Source organism: Setaria viridis, chromosome 5, assembly GCF_005286985.2.
Source record: "Setaria viridis chromosome 5, Setaria_viridis_v4.0, whole genome shotgun sequence".
Taxonomy (NCBI): Eukaryota; Viridiplantae; Streptophyta; class Magnoliopsida; order Poales; family Poaceae; genus Setaria; species Setaria viridis.
The window spans coordinates 613,588-631,945 of NC_048267.2; the positions used below are offsets into that span (position 1 = coordinate 613,588).

Consider the following 18,358-nt stretch of genomic DNA (forward strand, 5'->3'; position numbering starts at 1 on the left):
TACGATGGCATACATCGAACGAATCCTCGATGGGTGGTGGGTGGGCCTCCGTCCCATGGATGGATGGTGCGAGGAGTCAGCCCAGCAGTCGTCGCTGCATGCTGCAGCACATGCATGCATTCTGGATGACTGCATGAGCATGACCAATCTCGGTCTAACTTGGCGGCAAAGCGTATTATACTGATCATGTACGTACTACAAGGAGATCTTAATTCACCGGCACCACTGACAGTCAGTCAGTCAGTAATTAACAAGGTCCAGCGCGTTCAGACTCTGCCTTGCAGCCGCCTGTGTCTGTGTGCATGCCTGCTAGCTGTAGGCTTTCATTTTCAGACACCGTCATCATCCCCTTCATCAGTTCACCACACACAGGCGGGCAGGCGGCCTGGTCAAAGTCTACACCACTGCGGCTTGGCTGACCGACCTGTCCCTCCCAGACCCTTCCCCATCTCATCAAAAGGCGGGCGTAGGTTGAGCTTTCGCGGCCGCTACCACTGTAGTATTGCTACTGGCGCCAGCACCAAGAAGAGGCAAAGGGACTCTCTCACTCTCCTGCTCCTGCTCTCCTCTCCTGTGTCTATGCTATGGTATGGATGTGTGTCGCTGTAGGAAGCCACAAGCAGTTGCAGTTGCAGTTGCAGTAGGCTACTTCTCCCTTGCCTCATTGGCCTCCCGCCCTCCCCTGCTTTGCTTCTCCAACAGATCTTGGGCTTCTCCTCCTACCTGCCTGCGCAACCACCTTCAGGCCAGGCAGCAGCAACCTCGGAGCGACGCAGCGGGTGCGGCAGGAGGCTTGCAGCACTTCCAAGAGGCAAAAGGTGCCATTTTTTTTCCACCACCCTTCCCCTCCTTCTATTTCACTTCAGTTTTGCAGTTTTGGGGGCGGGAACCCCGCCACCAACCCCCTCCTCCGTTTCCTGCAACGGCTTTGGTGATTTCTCTTGTTTAGCGTAGCTGCTTGTGTTTGGAATCCTCCAGTTGGGCATGGTATGTCTGTGCCAGCAAGAAGAGTAAAATGGGCAAGGGGATTCTGTTTATCCAGGCTTCAGATTCAGAGAAGCCAAAGAATTGCGCAGTTTCCTTTCATTACTTTTAGGTCGTCGTCTCTCGTAGATACTTGCTCCAAAATGTACTGCAGGAAAGCTTGGTGGTACAATCCCATGTATTTGGGGAATGGAGAGCTGTGCTAGGTTTAGGATCTGCCCAGTCCAATCGGATACCAGCAGAGGTTTTTTTTCCCCCACCTCTAGCGGCCACTCTCGTTTCCTTTTCGCCTTTCCGTGACACAAAACAAAAGTAGGCACTGCCTGTGATGAGCTGCTCATCTTTGACACGACGCCATGTGAAATCCGAGCAGCGATGGGATCGGTAGTAAGAGCCCAGGTGGCCAGTGAATGCACAGATGTTCCGTGGAGAGATAAAGAAAAAGCACACGTCGCTTTCCTGGAGCCAATTCCCCAACTGCTTCCTATCCTTGCCTATTTAATTGTTTCAGAAGTCGCTGTTTCGTGCAAAACACAGAGATTTGCAGGATATGATGGTCAATCAGACGACATATGGAATTCTTATATCTGCTTCTTGCTCTGAAACTTCTCTCTTTTATAATAGAAGATTGGGTACCCTATCTTCTCCCCTCTGAAACTAAGAAATAGATTTCTTGTTACTTGCAGTTTCCTCTTGACTCTGTGTCCTCATTGAGGCTTCAGAGTTCAGACAGACACAATTTCCTCAAGGAAACAAGCTTCTAAGTTGGCATCTCCTTTCCCCTGCACAAATTGTACTGTCTCAACATAATGTAAGTTTGCACCTCCTTTTTTTTCATTTCCTCAAGAGACAAGATTATGTTTGCTCACATGGAACATTTAGTAAGTGTTCATAAATAACCTAGTCATCTCAGTTTGTCTATTCCTCTATCTTCTGTTTATTCCAGAAAAAAAAATACAATATGCATCAAGACAGTTTCAGATCAGTGGTTTGCAGATCCCTTTCAAAGAACCTTCCCCCCAGAAGCAAAGATGGAAGCTATCCTGAAACAGTCCAATGTGCTGTTCCTTGTGTTGTTACACTGCAACCTTCGGTTTGTCGAAACTGCCAAGGCCAGGAACGCAGCACGTCGCAAAGCTACCGGGAGGAGAGATCCATGTCATTCAATGGGGACTATCTTATGGCGCCCTCACTATCCAAACATTTTGCCGAGGACCTCCTAAGGGGCGCCATGGATCTCCAGGAGTCCCTTGCAATGCTTGAGAAATTCCAAACTGCATCGCAGAGCATGAGACTATCCAACAAGAAGAGAAGACCAAAAACTGGTGAAAAATCTCCAGAAATAGATACCATAATCCGTGAAGTCCTCCTGAGACCGTCAAATGCCAAGAAGGCACTACCAAGAACTGTTAACAATGGATTGCACGGGCAGCTAAGCAATTCTACTGATGAGTTGAAGAATGCTGTCAAGGATAGTTTCTACAGGAAGAACCTCCTGTCGGTGTCCTCCAATAATGAGCAGGCCTCTTTGAGCCAGTCAGCACGGTACTTGCCGAACAATTATTTGATTTCCAAGATTTCTCAACAGAAGAAAGTGGCGCCGAGATCACTTCCATCTTGTGCAGCAGTGCAACCGGGCAAGTCTAAAGCCCCAAGTTTGGTAGCCAAGCTCATGGGCCTTGATGGATTGCCCTCACAAAAAGATAACTCTAAAATGAAAGATGAGAAGATTAAGACAGTGAGTTCACCAAGAGCACGGTTTGATATTGAGATGCCCAAATCACAAAGGCTACAGACGCAATTATTTGGAGAGGAGTCTGGTTTTGATGCAGAGATGCCTAGCTCAGAAAAGCTAGCACCAGAACATTACAATGTTCGGACAGATTATACTAGTTCACAGAAGGGCATCACTCCTTCTAATAATACTGTAGCGACTAATGAGATCAGACCGATGAAATCAAGTCTCAGAGAGATAAACATTGAGCAGGCTCGACCAAAATCTCCAAAAGAAATAAAGATTGCTGCTCCTACAAGCAGAAAGCAGCAGATCAAGGAGACCACTGAGATCAATAGGAGAACTAGGGAGAAGCAAAAATCTAATTTAACTTCACGGAACAGAGGAGGGAGGGAGGATGCAAAGGCTAAAGCAGTATCAGCATCTCGTACTGCTAAAGTGGCAAAAAATCCTGATAGAAAATCAGTGTCAAGTAGCAGTCGCTCTTGTGACTCGGTGAAGCCCGTCTTACAGAGAAGAACACATAACAATTCCAGACAGAAGACAGTATCCAGGAGAAATGTCAAGAGTTCAACTATTGATGAGTTAGTGGTATGCATCCTTGCTTATAGGCTTACAGGATGGCATGGAATTTTCCCTTTAATATTGCATATTATACCACTTTAAAGAATTACCAGCCACAAATTGAGAAATTATTAGAACTGAAATCATTGCTTGCACCCTTAGATTCAGAAACTCAAGTAATTGACCTTACTCTTGAATTTAGAAGTTTTAGCTAGCTCATCCAGACATTGATTGGCCTAGTAAGTTGATATATGCGTGCATATATATGTTTAATTTACGCCTCAATCAATTTTGCTCCATATGTAGGCGTATGAGATACAAAGGGAGATCTTTCATGCACTAGATCAAATTGATGGCCCATCCACTGAACATAGTGCAACACCTAGCGATGAAAGCTATCCAAATGCTGATTGGGAGGCAGAATCTTCTGTGGATGGTAAGAGATTGCGTATTTTCCACTCTTCAACAAATTTTCATCATTGTTCTTTTCGTTTCATTACTTGCGTTCATATCTTTGGAACTCAGATGATTTCACACTGAACAATCCCTTTGTTTTACAGATATTCAGAAAGACTTTTGCGAATCCGATGAAGCTTCGCTATTTACCAGCCATGCTGAAAGAACTGGTTCAACTGATGGAGATGCTATTCACCCATCATCAACAGACATAATAACACATATAAAGGAAGCTGAGATAAAAGATGAAATCATTTTGCTTCTCCTAAGTGATAAATCTTTCCTTGGCAAAGCATCCAAACTCATAGGCATCGACGTGTATGAGCATCTGCGCAACCAATATGATGTAATTTCCAAGGTTGAAATGAAGGAACACAAGATCTATTTGGACACCGCAGCGGAGCAACTGGAACGAAAACATCACCAGCAAAATAGTCTGTGCTACACTGGATTTCAGGGCCAGAAATGCAGAGCAAGAGCATATTTCTCACTGGAGGAATTGCTAAGAGATATCAGTAATGGAATCAGAAAGCTGAATGGCTATTCCGCCAGAGACGACGCAGGTTGCACAAAGGATAGCCTAGACTTGAAGCTGGAGAGGGATCTCAGGTGCTCAGGCGCGTCCATCAATGGTGTGTGGGACATGGGCTGGCAGGATCTGATTTGCACGGAAGAAACAGAATGCTTCATCAGAGATGCTGGGGAGGACATCCTGTCGTTGCTGATTGAGGAAGCTGCTTTGGACATGTGTATGCACTGACCTGAAAACATCCAGCAGCAAGGGCGTTATTGCCGCCATGAAGATCTAACTTGTAACTTTAGCCTGAACTAGTTTGGTTTGTAATCACCTGTATGGTAGCATAAGGATTTAAGAACCATTGAAGTAGGCTGTAACTTGTTTCCATTTGCTGAAGAAATTGGTGAAGTTGTGTCTTCACCAACAAATGACTGTAATTTGTGCAAACCGTCATGGATAATCAAAGGGGGAAAAGGACATGGTTCTACAGACTACAGTTGTTGAACCTAGAACAGCAAGCGACAGTTCAGCATAGTTCTAATCTGAAAAGGGCAGGGTCATTTCAGGCTGAAGAATTGCCCGGTGAATTTTACCAGACTGACATGATAGCCGCAACAGCTTTTTGTGTTGTGCAGATAGACAACTACAGCCTAGGGTTCAAGCAGGTCTGCTCAATTTCGTTTTAAATTTGTGCACTGTCTCAGTACCTTAATCATTATTCTGTGCACTTAATCTAGCTTTGTTCTATTAGTGATCGTTCGCATCCATGTGTTTCTCCTTACAGTAGTAGCATAGCAGCACTTAGTTAACTCCTTTTGCTTGATTTGATGTGCCAGCTTGGTCATTTTTTGTATTCTTGCCTTAGCCAAAAAAATTGAGTATTGTCAGTTTTTTGCTACGCAGGTTCAAATGTGGGTTCTATTTGATAATTAAATCAGATTATGGAAAATGATTCAAGTTGTTTCTGTTCTAGTGTGCCATAATGGGGAATCAGATTGTGGGTTCAATCATCAATAAGTTAAATTTTAGATTTTGTGGAAGTCTAACTTTCCAACTCGATAGTTGTCTCCTTGAGCTCTAAGACGTTATCAAGATTGCGAAAGGTATTGCCTATGTTTTTTTTTTCTTTGTGTTGTTGAAATCTGTAAAAGTTACAGGATTTTTTTAGCTGTTCAAGTGTTCAACTGATATTTAGGAGATATGAACTGACAATTAGGGTAGAAAAACAATGGCTGTTCACCCTAACTTTTGAAATCTGAATTCCTGGATATTTCATTCCTTATGATAAGTGATACATAACTCATATTTACTTGGATGGTCACCACTGTGACTGGTTCAGTTTTATGGTTGAGCGTTGAAGTAAAGATTTTACAGGTCTCACCTGGTGGCTCTTTTTTTCAAAGAACAAATGGAATAATATGCAATGTAATCGTTTTCATATCTCAAACTGCCATCTCCCAGAGGAAGAAGCCGCCTAGGCCTTGGGTGACTTTACATGGATTTGTGACAAAAAAAATTATTTATTTCTTAAATAGAAAGGAACTTTACGAGTTTTCTCTACATGTATGTGCATGCACATTGCCGGGCCTTAGTTGTGCAGTGATGAGGATTCAGTTTGATCGTTGCTGCTATATAGAGCAGCCTGCAAATGTCGTTCCGATGCCGCCACGCGTTCGTTCCACGATCATCAGGCCGATGAGTTGAGCTGTCTCTGATCCAGGCCCACGGATCTCTCTGACTTTCCAAATGGGCTGCTGCGTTTTTTCTTTTGGCAAAATCTTGATTGGCGCTAACCTCTTGTTCTTGTACTGATTTCACCTTAGAATTCAAATTAATATTAATTTTCAAAATATCAAGGCACACGATAGGCTATAAATGATACGGTACGGTGTGAGTTATTCTTGCAATCACGATCTAGAATTGAAAGATTGGACACACACACACACAAACTCGTCACAGCAGTGTGCGCAATGGGATTTGCAAAATAAGGAACAACAACTGTTAATTACCAGAGAAAAAGTCCGTCCACATCTGTGGTTCCGCGGACGGCGCAAGTGATAGGACAATTATTAGTCCCACCTCGTTTCTGCAAGCCATCGGCGCAGTGCTTAAATAGCAAAGGTACACGGGGGTGGCCGAACTTCTAGCATGCAATCGATCTTTACTAGCAGTGGTGCGTAGCGGGCGTGTTTTTTTTTTAAAAAAAAAATTGGTATCACCGCTGATTCTGGGTCCAGCGGTGATAGCGTGTTGTGGACTAGGCAATAAAAAAGCAATTCGCTTCCACACATGAATGCCATGGTAACAACATCCCTTTTCTTTTGACTCCCCAAGACATCACAATATGTATCATATAACTTCTTTTTGACTGTCCAAGGCAACACCAGCATCACCTGATACATGTAGTAAAAATTAATATAGTTGATGTAAAAACTAATGTTTAGCCATGCATGCGACATGTCGCATGAAAAATCTGAACATGTATTTTAAATTTCTGGAAACAAAAAGTTATTATTATAGTGCCTATTTGCAACATGATGATTACTTCCTTATTTGCAACATGATGATTACTTCCTTATACAAAGTTATTTTTGTGGCTGATTTTTGTTCCATTTTGTGGTTGAACCTGCAGTTGACAATTTCAATGGCAAGTAGACCAGTTGCAGTCGCAACAGAGCTGAAGAACATGGAGTTTGAATATTGAATATCACTGCCACATGGTCTAGCTTCCTGCTCTTTGGTAAGATGATGCTTGATTCTTATAAAAAAAATGCAGTCCACTGCTTTCTTTATTTTGTTTCTTTTTGGCATTGTGTTCTTCCTCTATTGCTTTGATATCATCAGCTAAACCTCAAATCAGGTATACAGACTTGTCAGCTTTGATTAAAAAAGAACAATTTAGCCTTGGTGAGTTCATGTTATCTCTTCTGGGAGAGGACAGTGGATGCCGATTCCTAATGTTTCTCTCGATATTTCTAAGTACTCCAATGTCTTTGTAGGCATGTCCCAAGGCTCTCTTAAAATGGTCAATGATCCACTGCCAGTACAAAAAGGATCCTGTGTAACAGTAAATGCTCTATGATTTTCAGATAAAGTTTTCAAGTATCTGACTTGGCCAAATATCCACAGATGCATTGATGATAACTGAAGTTTTTATTACTATAAAAACAGCCGCAGTTCTGATGGTCTTTATTTGATTATTATAAATGATACAACTCAGCTCAACTCCTCCTGATTTGACTGCAGAAAGATTTGCTGACAGACTTTCGTGTACCTACTTCAAATGCTCAATTCACTGGGGATGGAGCATTGTAATTCAGCTCAGGTGAACTGCTAAGATAAAATTAGATGTCAAAACTCATGTTCAATTGTTTGCAAAATTTCATATTGTTCACTATGGGAATACACACTTTTGTTTATCTGTACACATTTTCCTCAACTTTTAGCAAGTTTGGTAATTGATGGAATTTGTATATGTACACACTATGCTATCTTACAAAGTTACTTTTTTCAACAGAACTGTGATTTGCTAAGTTAAGTATTAATGTGAATGTTGTGTCGGTAGTAAATCATAATTGAAATGTGACATTCATAAGCTCCAGTCTTTGTACAAACTACAATTTGTAGTTCTATGTTTAGGCAAAGTGAATGCTTTCATTAAGACATGTCAAATATTTCATATGATGAAAATGATGCTTATGGAGGTAATTTGGGTAAATGCTTATGGAGGTAATTTAGTTTTACCTGTAGCAACGCACGGGCACGGTCCTAATCTACGAAAACAAATGGAGCAACACTAATAACTTACGAACCACTTAACCAGATCCACTAATAACAGAAGTCTGTAACACTTCATGTCGTCGTATGAAAAGTATAGTCCATGTAGTACGTTGGGCTCCTGTTAGCTAAAGCTTGTGCTCGGTAAGACCGTAAGAGTGGTCTGTAAGCATTCATCGGCGCAGGTTACTGTGTTCCGTCTCACAATCTACAATAAAACATGTCGAATTGTTAGTATATTCAGTCTGTAAACGCTGATCGAGTATGTACGTGCCACTCTTCATCCGTTGAATGCTCAATTCAATGTGGAAGTGTCTGACTGCTGAATGAAAGAAGAGGGAAAATTTCAGCTCTCCAGATGACCAGAATAATCTGCAACTCTCTCTCACTCTCAGCAAGAAACTAAAATGAGTCGTCACTTGCTCTGTTCTCGGATTCAGAACAGAAAAAGGCTAGATGTCCATGAGTGCAGGGCCCGCTAGTTTACCCCATCCGCTGCTTTTGTGAGCTCAATAATCCGGCCCAGGGTAAATATGATGGGCTCTCCTGCTGAATTATTTCGTACAAAACAACGAAGTAGACCGGGCTAAACTAGACCCATCACTTACTTAGGCCAGTAAGTAGTTGGGCTACTTTTGATCCGGCCCATTTCAGAAAAGAAGCCCAGTGCCACGAGACCGTGGACCGGGCCATTTAAAACCTCGATTCTGAAGGTCCTTAAAAAACTTGACTCGTCACTGAATGATGCAAATTCTACTAGATGAGCATATTTGGATGACCATACGTACTTGCTAATGATAATACGAATTTCTTTGCATTCCTCACTCCTACTGCACCGTTTGGTACAAGATTTTTAGAGAATTGTATTAATTCCTGCGAAAATCATTATAGCAAATATAGTTTTAGTACCACGCAAGCTAAGAGCAGGGAGAGAGATACCAATAAGAGCATGTTTGGATAACAATGTTTCCTTCTAATCAGGTGCGGATCCAACGGGATGCTAAGCCCCCTACAGTCTGGAAACTCCAATGGAGCAGGAGGTGGAGGGGACGAAGGAAGAAAGGAGGAGGAGGAGGTGAAGATAGACCAACTAATTTCCCTAGCAAAAATATCTCCAAATACATGTGGATTGGATTAGGGTGAGGTTATCCTCTATTTCCAAATAAGGGCTACTCAGTGTTGGTCACGGGGGCGTCAGCAACAGTACAAGTAGTTGGAGGTAATATTTGCACACGTTTTAGCTTAGCAAGCAAGCAAGTATTGGATCAATAACCGTGAGCTAATAACACAAGTGGACTACTAAAAATCTAATAGTAGAATCAAACTAGCATGACGTAAGTAACATCACATGACGACACAGCAGACAGCAGGATAAACATCGTCAGCGAAACCCTGAAGGCCTAGGCAGTTTCTGCCTCGGGGAGACGAAACCACCTCTTCATACCATTGTCGAGGCGCTCGACCCGCACCAAGGCGTACCCCTTCGTCTCGTGCTGCCTCAAGATGTCCTCCTGCAGGTCGACGGTCTTGTTGACGATGGCAGCAGCTTTTGGGAAACGCGCTGCCATCCCGGGGAAGAATTCGCGGATCAGTTCGTCGGGGGGCGTGAGCCTCCGCATGCGATGCGTCCGCACGTACTCGATTTCATCTTCCCCCAGCCTCTCGGTCCCGACGGCGATCACCGCTGGCTCCGGCTTGACGTCCAACTCCCACGCCCGCCTGAGTAGGAGCTTGGCCTTCGGCTTGCCCTCCGCCTTCGCCACCGGCTCGATGCTGCTCGCCGCCGCCTGCTTGGCCTTGCCCTCCTCCTTCGCCACCGGCTCGAAGCTGCTCGCCGCCGCCTGCTTGGCCGTGCCCTCCACCTTCGCCGCCGGCTCGATGCTGCTCGCCGAAGCCGCCTTGTTCCCCGCCGGCTTGGTGACGAAGTCGCTCCGGGACGCCGCCATCACCATGCCACTCCCCGCCGCCGCCTTGTTCTCCGCGGCCTCGACCGCCGAGTCATCCTTGATCTTGGACATGGTGATGATCCTCGCAAAGCGGCAACCCGGCGGTTGTGCTGATCAAGGCGAGGCCCAGGGCCCTGGATATATAGTCCCGCAACCCTAGGCGATACCGGGTCCCTTCGTGGCTCGGACTCTCCGACCGACTCCGACGCGTCCGCAAAAAGACCAGATGAGGTCCGGCGTTTCAAAGGGCCAGCCGGAAAAGGCCTCGCTACCAAACGTGACCCAGCTGGGCTTTGGAGGCCGAAACAGCCCAAAACCGGCGGTGAAGGGGGTTTCGGAGCCGGCAGTAATAGCGTGTTGTGAGCTAGTGAATGTTCGTGTAACTAGGCAATTCGTTTCCACCCATGAAAGCAGTAGCACAAGCAACACATGACACTGTTCATCACTTCTCATCTTTCTTGGACAGCCCAAAATCCAGCGGCATGACCTCCGCCACCTTCCTGGCCGCCGGCCAGGCGGCGAGGTCCTCACACCACGCCCTAACGTGCGGCAGCGCCTCCACCATCGCGGCGTACTCAGTGGCCATGAAGTAGCGCATGAGCGGGAAGTGGCTGAGGTCGGCGGCACTGACGATGTCATCGGCGAGGTACCTGCTCCAGCTCAGCCGCGCCTCGTAGATCTCGAACATCGCCCGGAGCTTGCTGGCGTTCTCGTCGACGATCGCCTGGTCCTGCTCGCCGCCGATCAAGGGCGTGATGAGGTACTGCATCACGATGGCACCCGCCGCCGGGTGGAGCTGGTGCGCCTCCACCTCCAGCCACACGTCCACCATGGCGGACTGCTCGAGGCTGCCGCCCCCAGGAGCTCCGGCTTGTGCTTGCGGAGAACGTGCCTTGCAATCGCGCGAGATTCTGCACGATTTTATCTCACGATGATCGATTGTTCCTCCTTGGACAGTCTAGTCCAGTACATACTGTCCCTGTGAACTTTCAATTAGTCAGGGATGAGTGGTAACTTGTATGGTAATCCTGATTCCTGTTCCTGAATTCCTGATATGTTTGCAAATTTGTCGAATAATGCAATGTGTTGCTTTCTCATGTCACGAAACTGAATCCCCCTCTCATCAAATGAAATACTTACATTTAGGAAAGAATCCAAAAACAAATCAAAATTAACTACTCATTGTTCGAAATTATCTTCTCTGCTAGTATTTTGTGAAGATTTATATGTACAATTCTTATCAGCAAAAAGGCAGAACAAAATTGATTAGGATTTAGAGCATTGCTAAGAACTGCACTACAAGCATTTTGTTTCAACAAAAAGCACAGCAGTGCAAATCAGTGACCAGAACCAGATAACATGGTGCAGGGAACATCAAACATCTTTAAACTCATAAGGGAAAATCAGGATTCTTTCTACGAAAAACGAAATCAACATGCTAATCCAATCACACTTATGCGTGGTCAGTGCAGCAGATGACAGATTGAGGTCCAAAGTTCAGACTTCCACTGGCCCTGTTTCTTTTTTAGAAGCAACTGCAATTGTTTCATTATGCGAAAGTATCTTCGCTGCACTCTGCTAGTGTTGTATTAATTGAAGAGTTGCAATTGCATTTCTTATCAGGACAACCCGCAGACGCAGAACAAATTGATTAGGATTTATGAGCACAAACATGGTCAAGAACTATTGGGCATTTCATTTCTAGAACAAGAACGACAGTAGAATTCATTGGCAAGATAACATGGTGCAGGAAACATCAAATATCTTAAGATCATCAGGCAAAATCAGGTCTCTTTCTAAGAAAAAGAAGAAATGAACTTGCTATTCCAGTCAAACTCATGCACAATCGGTGCGGCGGTCCAAAGTTCAGAATTCCACTTGCCCTGCATCTTTGTTAGAAGCAACTGACACGCCAATGGCGTTCAGTCCTTTAGCAGCGACATGATGGCATCGAGGTCGCAGGCGAGCCTCTCCTCGGGGATCATCTTGCCGTCCTCCACAAAGTCAATGCCCTCCACGGTGTACTTGTCGAGCGTCATGTGAGGCCTGGATTCAACAGCACAGCAAATTTAGCAAGGCTCATATCCCAGCAGTACTCAGCCAACACACCTCGCAGTGGACGGCAGGATAAACGGGCATGGTGTCCCTCACCTGGCAGCGTCGGCGACACGCTTCGGCGACAGCTCCGGGATGAGGCCCTCCAGCATCCGCATCATCTGTGCCTTGTAGCTCTTCAGCTCGCGGCAGCTACTCTCGTGCTTCCACTCGAACTGGATCTTCCCCGCGGTGACGCTGCCCGGGCTACCAACGTCGATGGCCACGCTCTATGCGAATTGGTTGTGCCAGTACAGGTAGCTCAGCATCGGCGCCCACAGCGTGAACGACTTGTACTCGGCGGTGCAGCCAGTGATGCAGTTCACCTCCAGATCCTCTAGCTCCGGAGCGTCAACGGTGATGTCCCCGAACGGCGAGCCGATGGAGTTGCCGTGTGCGTTGACGTCGACCTGATCGTCAAGGCTCTTAAGGAGAGGTAGAAGACGAATGTCGACACGCGCTTGCTCGATTTTGGAATTGAAGATGCTCACTTGCTCAGGTTCTCGAGCAGCGGGCACCACGTGCCAGGTGGGAACGGCGCCTCGACGGTGACGGCGTTGAGCGTCAGGGAGCGCAGGGACGGGAGGCACGGCCACTCGCGGAGCACAACTTCCTCGAGGCGGAGATCCCGCAGGGAGGCGGCGCCTGGCCCCGTGATTGCCGGCGAGAGGTGGCCGAAAGCACAAGATCGCCCCCACCTCCTCTCCTCCCTCTCTCTCTCTCTCTCCCCTCCCTCTCCTTCTCCTCCGCCGGATCCGACCGGCCCCCACTCCCTCTCCCCCGGCTCCTCCTCCCTCTCCCCTGGCCGAGGCGGGCGGCGGGCGCAGGCCGGGCGGCGCGGGACGTGGCCGCCGCCAGCGCCCAATCCCCCTCCTTCGCCTCCTGTTTCGGAGGAAGAAGAAGCTTTTTTCCCTTAACCCCCTCACTTCCCTCCTTTTTCCACCCGAGCCCTCCTCTCTTCAGGATATGGACTGCGGGTTGATTCTATGAAAGTAGAGAGACTTTTTGCAAAATGACCATGACTGACGAAAAAACTTAGTTGAAGCATTACTCATCTTCACATATATTGATGTCCGAAGGGTGGGTTGCACTTGCACTGCATCTTTCCCTCTCGGTCCTGTTTGTTTCTTTAAAACCTCCTAAAATTTTTGTCACAGATACTAATTAGAAGTATTAAATATAGACTAATTACAAAACCAATTACATAGATGGAGGCTAATTTGCGAGACGAATCTATTAAGCCTAATTAACCCATGATTTGACAATGTTGTGCTACAGTAAACATGTGCTAATGATGAATTAATTAGGCTTAATAGATTCATCTCGGGAATTAGCCTCCATCTGTGTAATTAGTTTTATAATTAGCTCATCTTTAGTCCTTCTAATTAGCCTCCGAATATTCGATGTGACATGAATTTTAATCGGGACTAAAGATACAAACACCCCCTTAGATCCCAGTTGTTTCTTCATGAGCTCCTAAAATTTTTGTCGTATCGAATGTTTAGATATAATTAGGAGTATTAAATATAAACTAATTACAAAATCAATTGTACAGATAGAGGTTAATTTGAGAGACAAATCTATTAATCCTAATTAGTTCATGATTTGACAATGTGGTGCTACAGTAAACATGTGCTAATGATGGATTAATTAGGCTTAATAGATTCGTCTCGGGAATTAGCCTCCATCTGTATAATTAGTTTTATAATTAGCTCATATTTAGTACTCCTAATTAACTTTCGAATATTCGATGTGACATGAATTTTAATCCGAACTAAAGATCCAAACATCTCTTTACCTAGCCAGCAGCATCTTCCTCACTGGTGCAAGCCTCTGCGGCTCTGCTGATACCCAGCGGCTACCACGCTGCCCTCGCGCCGCGCTTATGACAACAGCTTGCCTGGTCCTCTGCTGCCGCATGCTGCAGTTTCTTCCTCGCCACACCCCTGCCTGTCCAGCTGATTCCTCACCGGCCAAAGACTCTGCTAACGCGCAGCGGTTGCAACCGTACCCTGGTCAAGTGCTTTCCTGTGCCGCCCGCGGCAGCTAGCCGCGTACCTCTTTGCGTACGCTGACCTTAGGCTGTGACTGGCGCGCGCGCCTAGGAGTGATGTTACCGCTGCTTGCTGCCCACCGCTCGTCCTCGCCTTGGTGCTTGTGTGCAATCTCAAGTTGGGGTGGAAACAAGGAGACCGGTGATTCAGTGGGCGTCACCTCCTCTTCACGCACCACAAAGTAAAGTAAAACAATGCAAGCAAATACAGTAGAGTATGCATAACAAAATTGACCGTCTCACCTGCTACCCGCCACTAATGCACTAACCACATCACGCTACCAATCGTAAAGGTGCCCCTGACGATGCTTTCCACCACGATCCCAGCCAACACCCCACCAGACAATCCAGCAGGCCGCTGCGTCTCGGGTGGCAGAAAGCTAGGCGGCAGTGGTTGGCGGGGTGGAGGAGTTGGGGATGATGGCGCAGGGGGAGGAGGGGCATCAGTCGGCGGTTGGAACCGCCTCCTTGCGGCCCCTGCATGTGCCGTAAAGCATCCACACCGAGTCGATGCCGAGGTTGGCTTCGGCGAAGGCGCCGTACTCGCCGACGCTGCAGAGACAGCTGTGGTTCGGGTTGTCTACAGTGTCCAGCAACGTCGAGCAGCAGCCTGGAGGAGGAACGGCTATCAAGAGTGTACGCTGCTCCGCCAGCCTTGCTTCAAGAGTAGAGTTGTTGCATTTCGGTGCCATTCCTGTCCATGCATGTCATTACCATTTACATTAATTAGATAGATGCGTTGTGTTTGTGGGTAACAGTTAACTCAAATGAAACCAACTAACTGTAGACCGACTGCTCTAGCTACTTTCATTGATCCATGGTAAAAAGAATAAACTACTACTATTGTAATGAACAATTGCATACTGATCCTAAACACTCCATTATTTATTGGCTAGGAATGGAAACAATTGCCTACCTCCTTTTGGTGTCCTGGCCGCTAACACCACGATGTCACTTAGGGCTAGCACAGGGTGCGGGTTGGGAGCTCGTAGTTGCTGCAGAGTCAGACACAAAATAAATATATGATCCAACAAGTCTTTTGCTGCATGCAGCTAGTTCAATACAGTGCGTGCAGGGGGTGAGTGTTGAAATATGCAATACATAATTGGAACATTCTAAAAAATTGTGGAGATCTCAAGAGACTAACTTTTCCATGTACAAGGATAATATCATGGCAAGGTAAGAAGGTTCTAGAAAATTGGAGAGAATGCATGAGCCATAATTGACATACTTCAGGATGAAGTGTAGAATACTCTAGAACTAGATATTTTAGTATGGCAGAAATATAAGAAACTAGATAAGGATGAGGAGGGTTCTAGAGTTAGGATATTTTGTATTAAAGAGTGTGAAAGTTGCCACATGAAAACACCACAATGATCATGAGCACCTATAAATAGAGGTGCTCCCCTCCCTCTTAGCCTATTTCTCAATAGTGAGCGAGACCAATTATTAGCATATACATACAAAACGTAGTATAATTCATAAAGACTAGACATTCAGCCGAGAGACAGGACCACCAAATGCCTTTGGGCTTATGACTATATTTGCATTGAAAGGCTAAAGTTTAGCACTAACTCAACCAAATAAGAGAGTTAATCGGTAGGCTAAACTTTAGTTAAACCCAAAAAACTATAAAAGCATCAACTAGGATAAACTTTAGTTAAGCCAAAAAAAGATGTTAAAGTATTAATTAGGATAAATTTTAGTCAATACATATTTGGTCAGAGGCTGAAGAAGGTTACCTGGATGAGGTTGAAGAGGAGGCATTCAGATTCTTGGGGCTGGTTTGGCGCGTGTTGACGATGCATGAAGTGCCTACCCTTTTTGAACCTATATCTTTATGTTATGTCTTAAGCAGTTGTGCACAAGTGAGCAAGAAAAGATGTTAAAGCAGTTGTGCACAAGTGAGCAAGAAAAGATGTTAAAAGCAGTTGTGCACAATCATAACCATCACGATGACACTAGAGGTGTTATGCAACAATAGCTGCAGAAGTAAAAGGACCTTCCATAACCTTTAATAGTAAATGGCAAATAGATGCAGTTGCAGGAACCATTTTCTACGCAAAAACTACATGAATAGATACCTGACCCAAAATCCAAAAAACATTGTACACTATGCCAAGACAAGCAGGGTTAGGGTATGGATGATAAATGGTGCCATTCATGTCAAGTTTGAGTGGCAGGTTACTGCATGAAGATTATGCTTAGACATTTAGATGGTGTTTGGTTTGTCAAAATGTAACGCAATCGCCCTGTGGACGGAAACAAATCACGATACAAATGTTTATTTCTAGTCATCCATAATCAATTAACCCCGTAATCAGATCACAGGTCCATACAAATCCGCTACCCCTTCTCCATCACCATAATCAATAATACCATGCTGCGCACAGTTGCGAACAGCGCCGCCTGAGATCCGACCCTATGCGCATCTGCGCCGCATCCAGCGGCTCCAATATGTGCCCACGCCACCGTCACCCGACGCCGCAAGCAACCCCGCTAGCAACCTGCTTCTCCGCTCCCATCTCTCGTCTCCTGTCCCATCTCTAGATCTCTTCCCCTTTTCCTTGCATAAGGATCTGCTCTTGGGATGGCACGGCGGAGGAGGAACGATGGTGCCATTCAAAGCAGCAGCATCTTCTCCATCAGTGATGGTGTCGCCCTCTCGTCTTCCCTAGTTTTGATTGGATTTTTGTTCCATGATCTTGCCCTCCATGGATGTTGCTGCTATAGAGATTGGGGGATTTTCTTGGGTTGCAGAGATTGAGGATGATTTTGGTGTTTCAAGGTTCATCATGAACGCATCAATCCATCGGAGATTGGTTTTTGTCTTCAATTACCTGTTGAATTCATCTTGAAATTGAATCGATACTTCCTTTCAGGCCTGTATTTTGCTGCTGTTCATTGCTGGTTGTGTTCTGTTTTTGCAAAATCAAAGGAACCGCCCCTTCCGCTGTCGAATGCACCGTGATCTCATTTTCTTTGCGTTTACGTTACCGTTGTATAAACCAAACACTATCTTAGTAGTATGCCTTATAATTCATCATAGTGTAAATTACCAGCGATCTCCACACTTTTTTCCTTTTAGGCAATGGGTTTCATTACCTAATGCGTTATTTACTTTTCACCAAGTTAAAAATTGTCCATAGCAGTCATTTTGATATTTAATTTAAATTGAGTTATCTTAACTATTAGAGCTCTGAAACAGGCAAGGGTTTTCAAATTGTGATTTTTAGGGTAAATTGGTTGGCTGACTACAGTAAACCTGTCCTGTAACTTGTACATCTGGTATGCTTTGAGTGAATAGCAATCTTCTTGTCTTTTTTTAAATTAGTTTCAGCACAGCTTGTTCAATGGGTTATGCAAAGTTCATACTTTATGATATAGTATCAATTTTCTTTCTTTTTGTATATTCCAAAAGGATGCATGTGAAAATAAACATGCGAAGGTGAAATTTCTCATAATTGGTTTTCCAAGACCAGGAGTGAAAAGATGATCTTAAAGTTCCATTATTATCTGTGAATACAGAGGCGCCTTCTAGTTAGAAAGATTCAATTTTTGGCTGCGGAGACAAGCTAATACATTTTTGAGTATATAGTTCTTGCTAGAAACCTCTTTGATCCGCACTGTACTTCTAGTTCTAGACGATGGTGGGAATTCATGTGCCTGTAGTTATTTCTTAGATTAAGGCTTGCCTTTGACTCTTATATCCTTTCGGAATAAAGGGGTGTTTAGTTCTTTAGAATCTCCTAAAATTCCTATCACATCAAATGTTTAGATGCTAATTAGGAGTATTAAATATAGACTAATTATAAAACCAATTGCACAGATGGAGACTAATTTGCGAGATATTAAGCCTAATTGTCTATGATTTGACAATATGGTGCTACAGTAAACATGTGCTAATGATGGATTAATTAGGCTTAATAGATTCATCTCGTGAATTAGCCTCCATCTGTGTAATTAGTTTTATAATTAGCTCATATTCAGTCCTCCTAATTAACAACCGAATATTCGATGTGACATGAATTTTAGGAGATTTTAAAGAACCAAACATCCTTTAAGTCCTGTAGACCTGGTGTCATTCCCATTCTTTCTAAAACCCAACGATTCTATTTTCTGTTTTCCTTAGATCCTTGTGTGTTGTATTTCTATTTAATAATCTTGTGCGCGTGTAATCCTAAAATGCTTTTCTGACATGACAGAAGGTAATATTGGAATGCACAGGAACC

General features: G+C 44.9%; 2 protein-coding genes across 3 annotated transcripts; one reads left to right on the plus strand and one right to left on the minus strand.

The window, feature by feature from the left end:
- Nucleotides 1-411: 411 nt before the first annotated feature.
- LOC117857120 (uncharacterized) lies at nt 412-5,006 on the plus strand. Its single transcript, XM_034739616.2, has 6 exons — nt 412-587; nt 703-818; nt 1,671-1,795; nt 1,931-3,310; nt 3,590-3,719; nt 3,844-5,006. Exons 4-6 carry the CDS (start codon nt 1,946-1,948, stop codon nt 4,497-4,499), a joined length of 2,151 nt encoding a protein of 716 aa, XP_034595507.1. The 5' UTR covers nt 412-587; nt 703-818; nt 1,671-1,795; nt 1,931-1,945; the 3' UTR covers nt 4,500-5,006.
- A 4,240-nt stretch (nt 5,007-9,246) lies between these two features.
- LOC117857122 (glutathione S-transferase 4) lies at nt 9,247-13,094 on the minus strand. Of its 2 annotated transcripts, XM_034739619.2 has the most exons (3): nt 12,565-13,094; nt 12,131-12,483; nt 9,247-12,025 (listed from the first exon to the last, which is right to left on the minus strand). In XM_034739619.2, the coding sequence occupies exon 3, from the start codon at nt 10,809-10,811 to the stop codon at nt 10,422-10,424; it is 390 nt and encodes a 129-aa protein (XP_034595510.1). In that variant the 5' UTR covers nt 10,812-12,025; nt 12,131-12,483; nt 12,565-13,094; the 3' UTR covers nt 9,247-10,421. The 2 variants fall into 2 exon arrangements, with proteins under 2 accessions (XP_034595510.1, XP_034595509.1); XM_034739618.2 differs by having other exon boundaries at nt 12,131-13,094.
- Between the last annotated feature and the right edge of the window lie 5,264 nt (nt 13,095-18,358).

What these genes read in the sequence shown, in the direction of transcription:
- LOC117857120 (XM_034739616.2), top strand. Translation starts at nt 1,946, where the DNA reads ATGCATCAAGACAGTTTCAGATCAGTGGTTTGCAGATCCCTTTCAAAG. An exon ending in CAACTATTGATGAGTTAGTG is followed by an intron (nt 3,311 to 3,589) that starts GTATGCATCCTT and finishes CTCCATATGTAG; the next exon opens with GCGTATGAGATACAAAGGGA. An exon ending in GGCAGAATCTTCTGTGGATG is followed by an intron (nt 3,720 to 3,843) that starts GTAAGAGATTGC and finishes TTTGTTTTACAG; the next exon opens with ATATTCAGAAAGACTTTTGC.
- LOC117857122 (XM_034739619.2), bottom strand. Translation starts at nt 10,811, where the DNA reads ATGGTGGACGTGTGGCTGGAGGTGGAGGCGCACCAGCTCCACCCGGCG.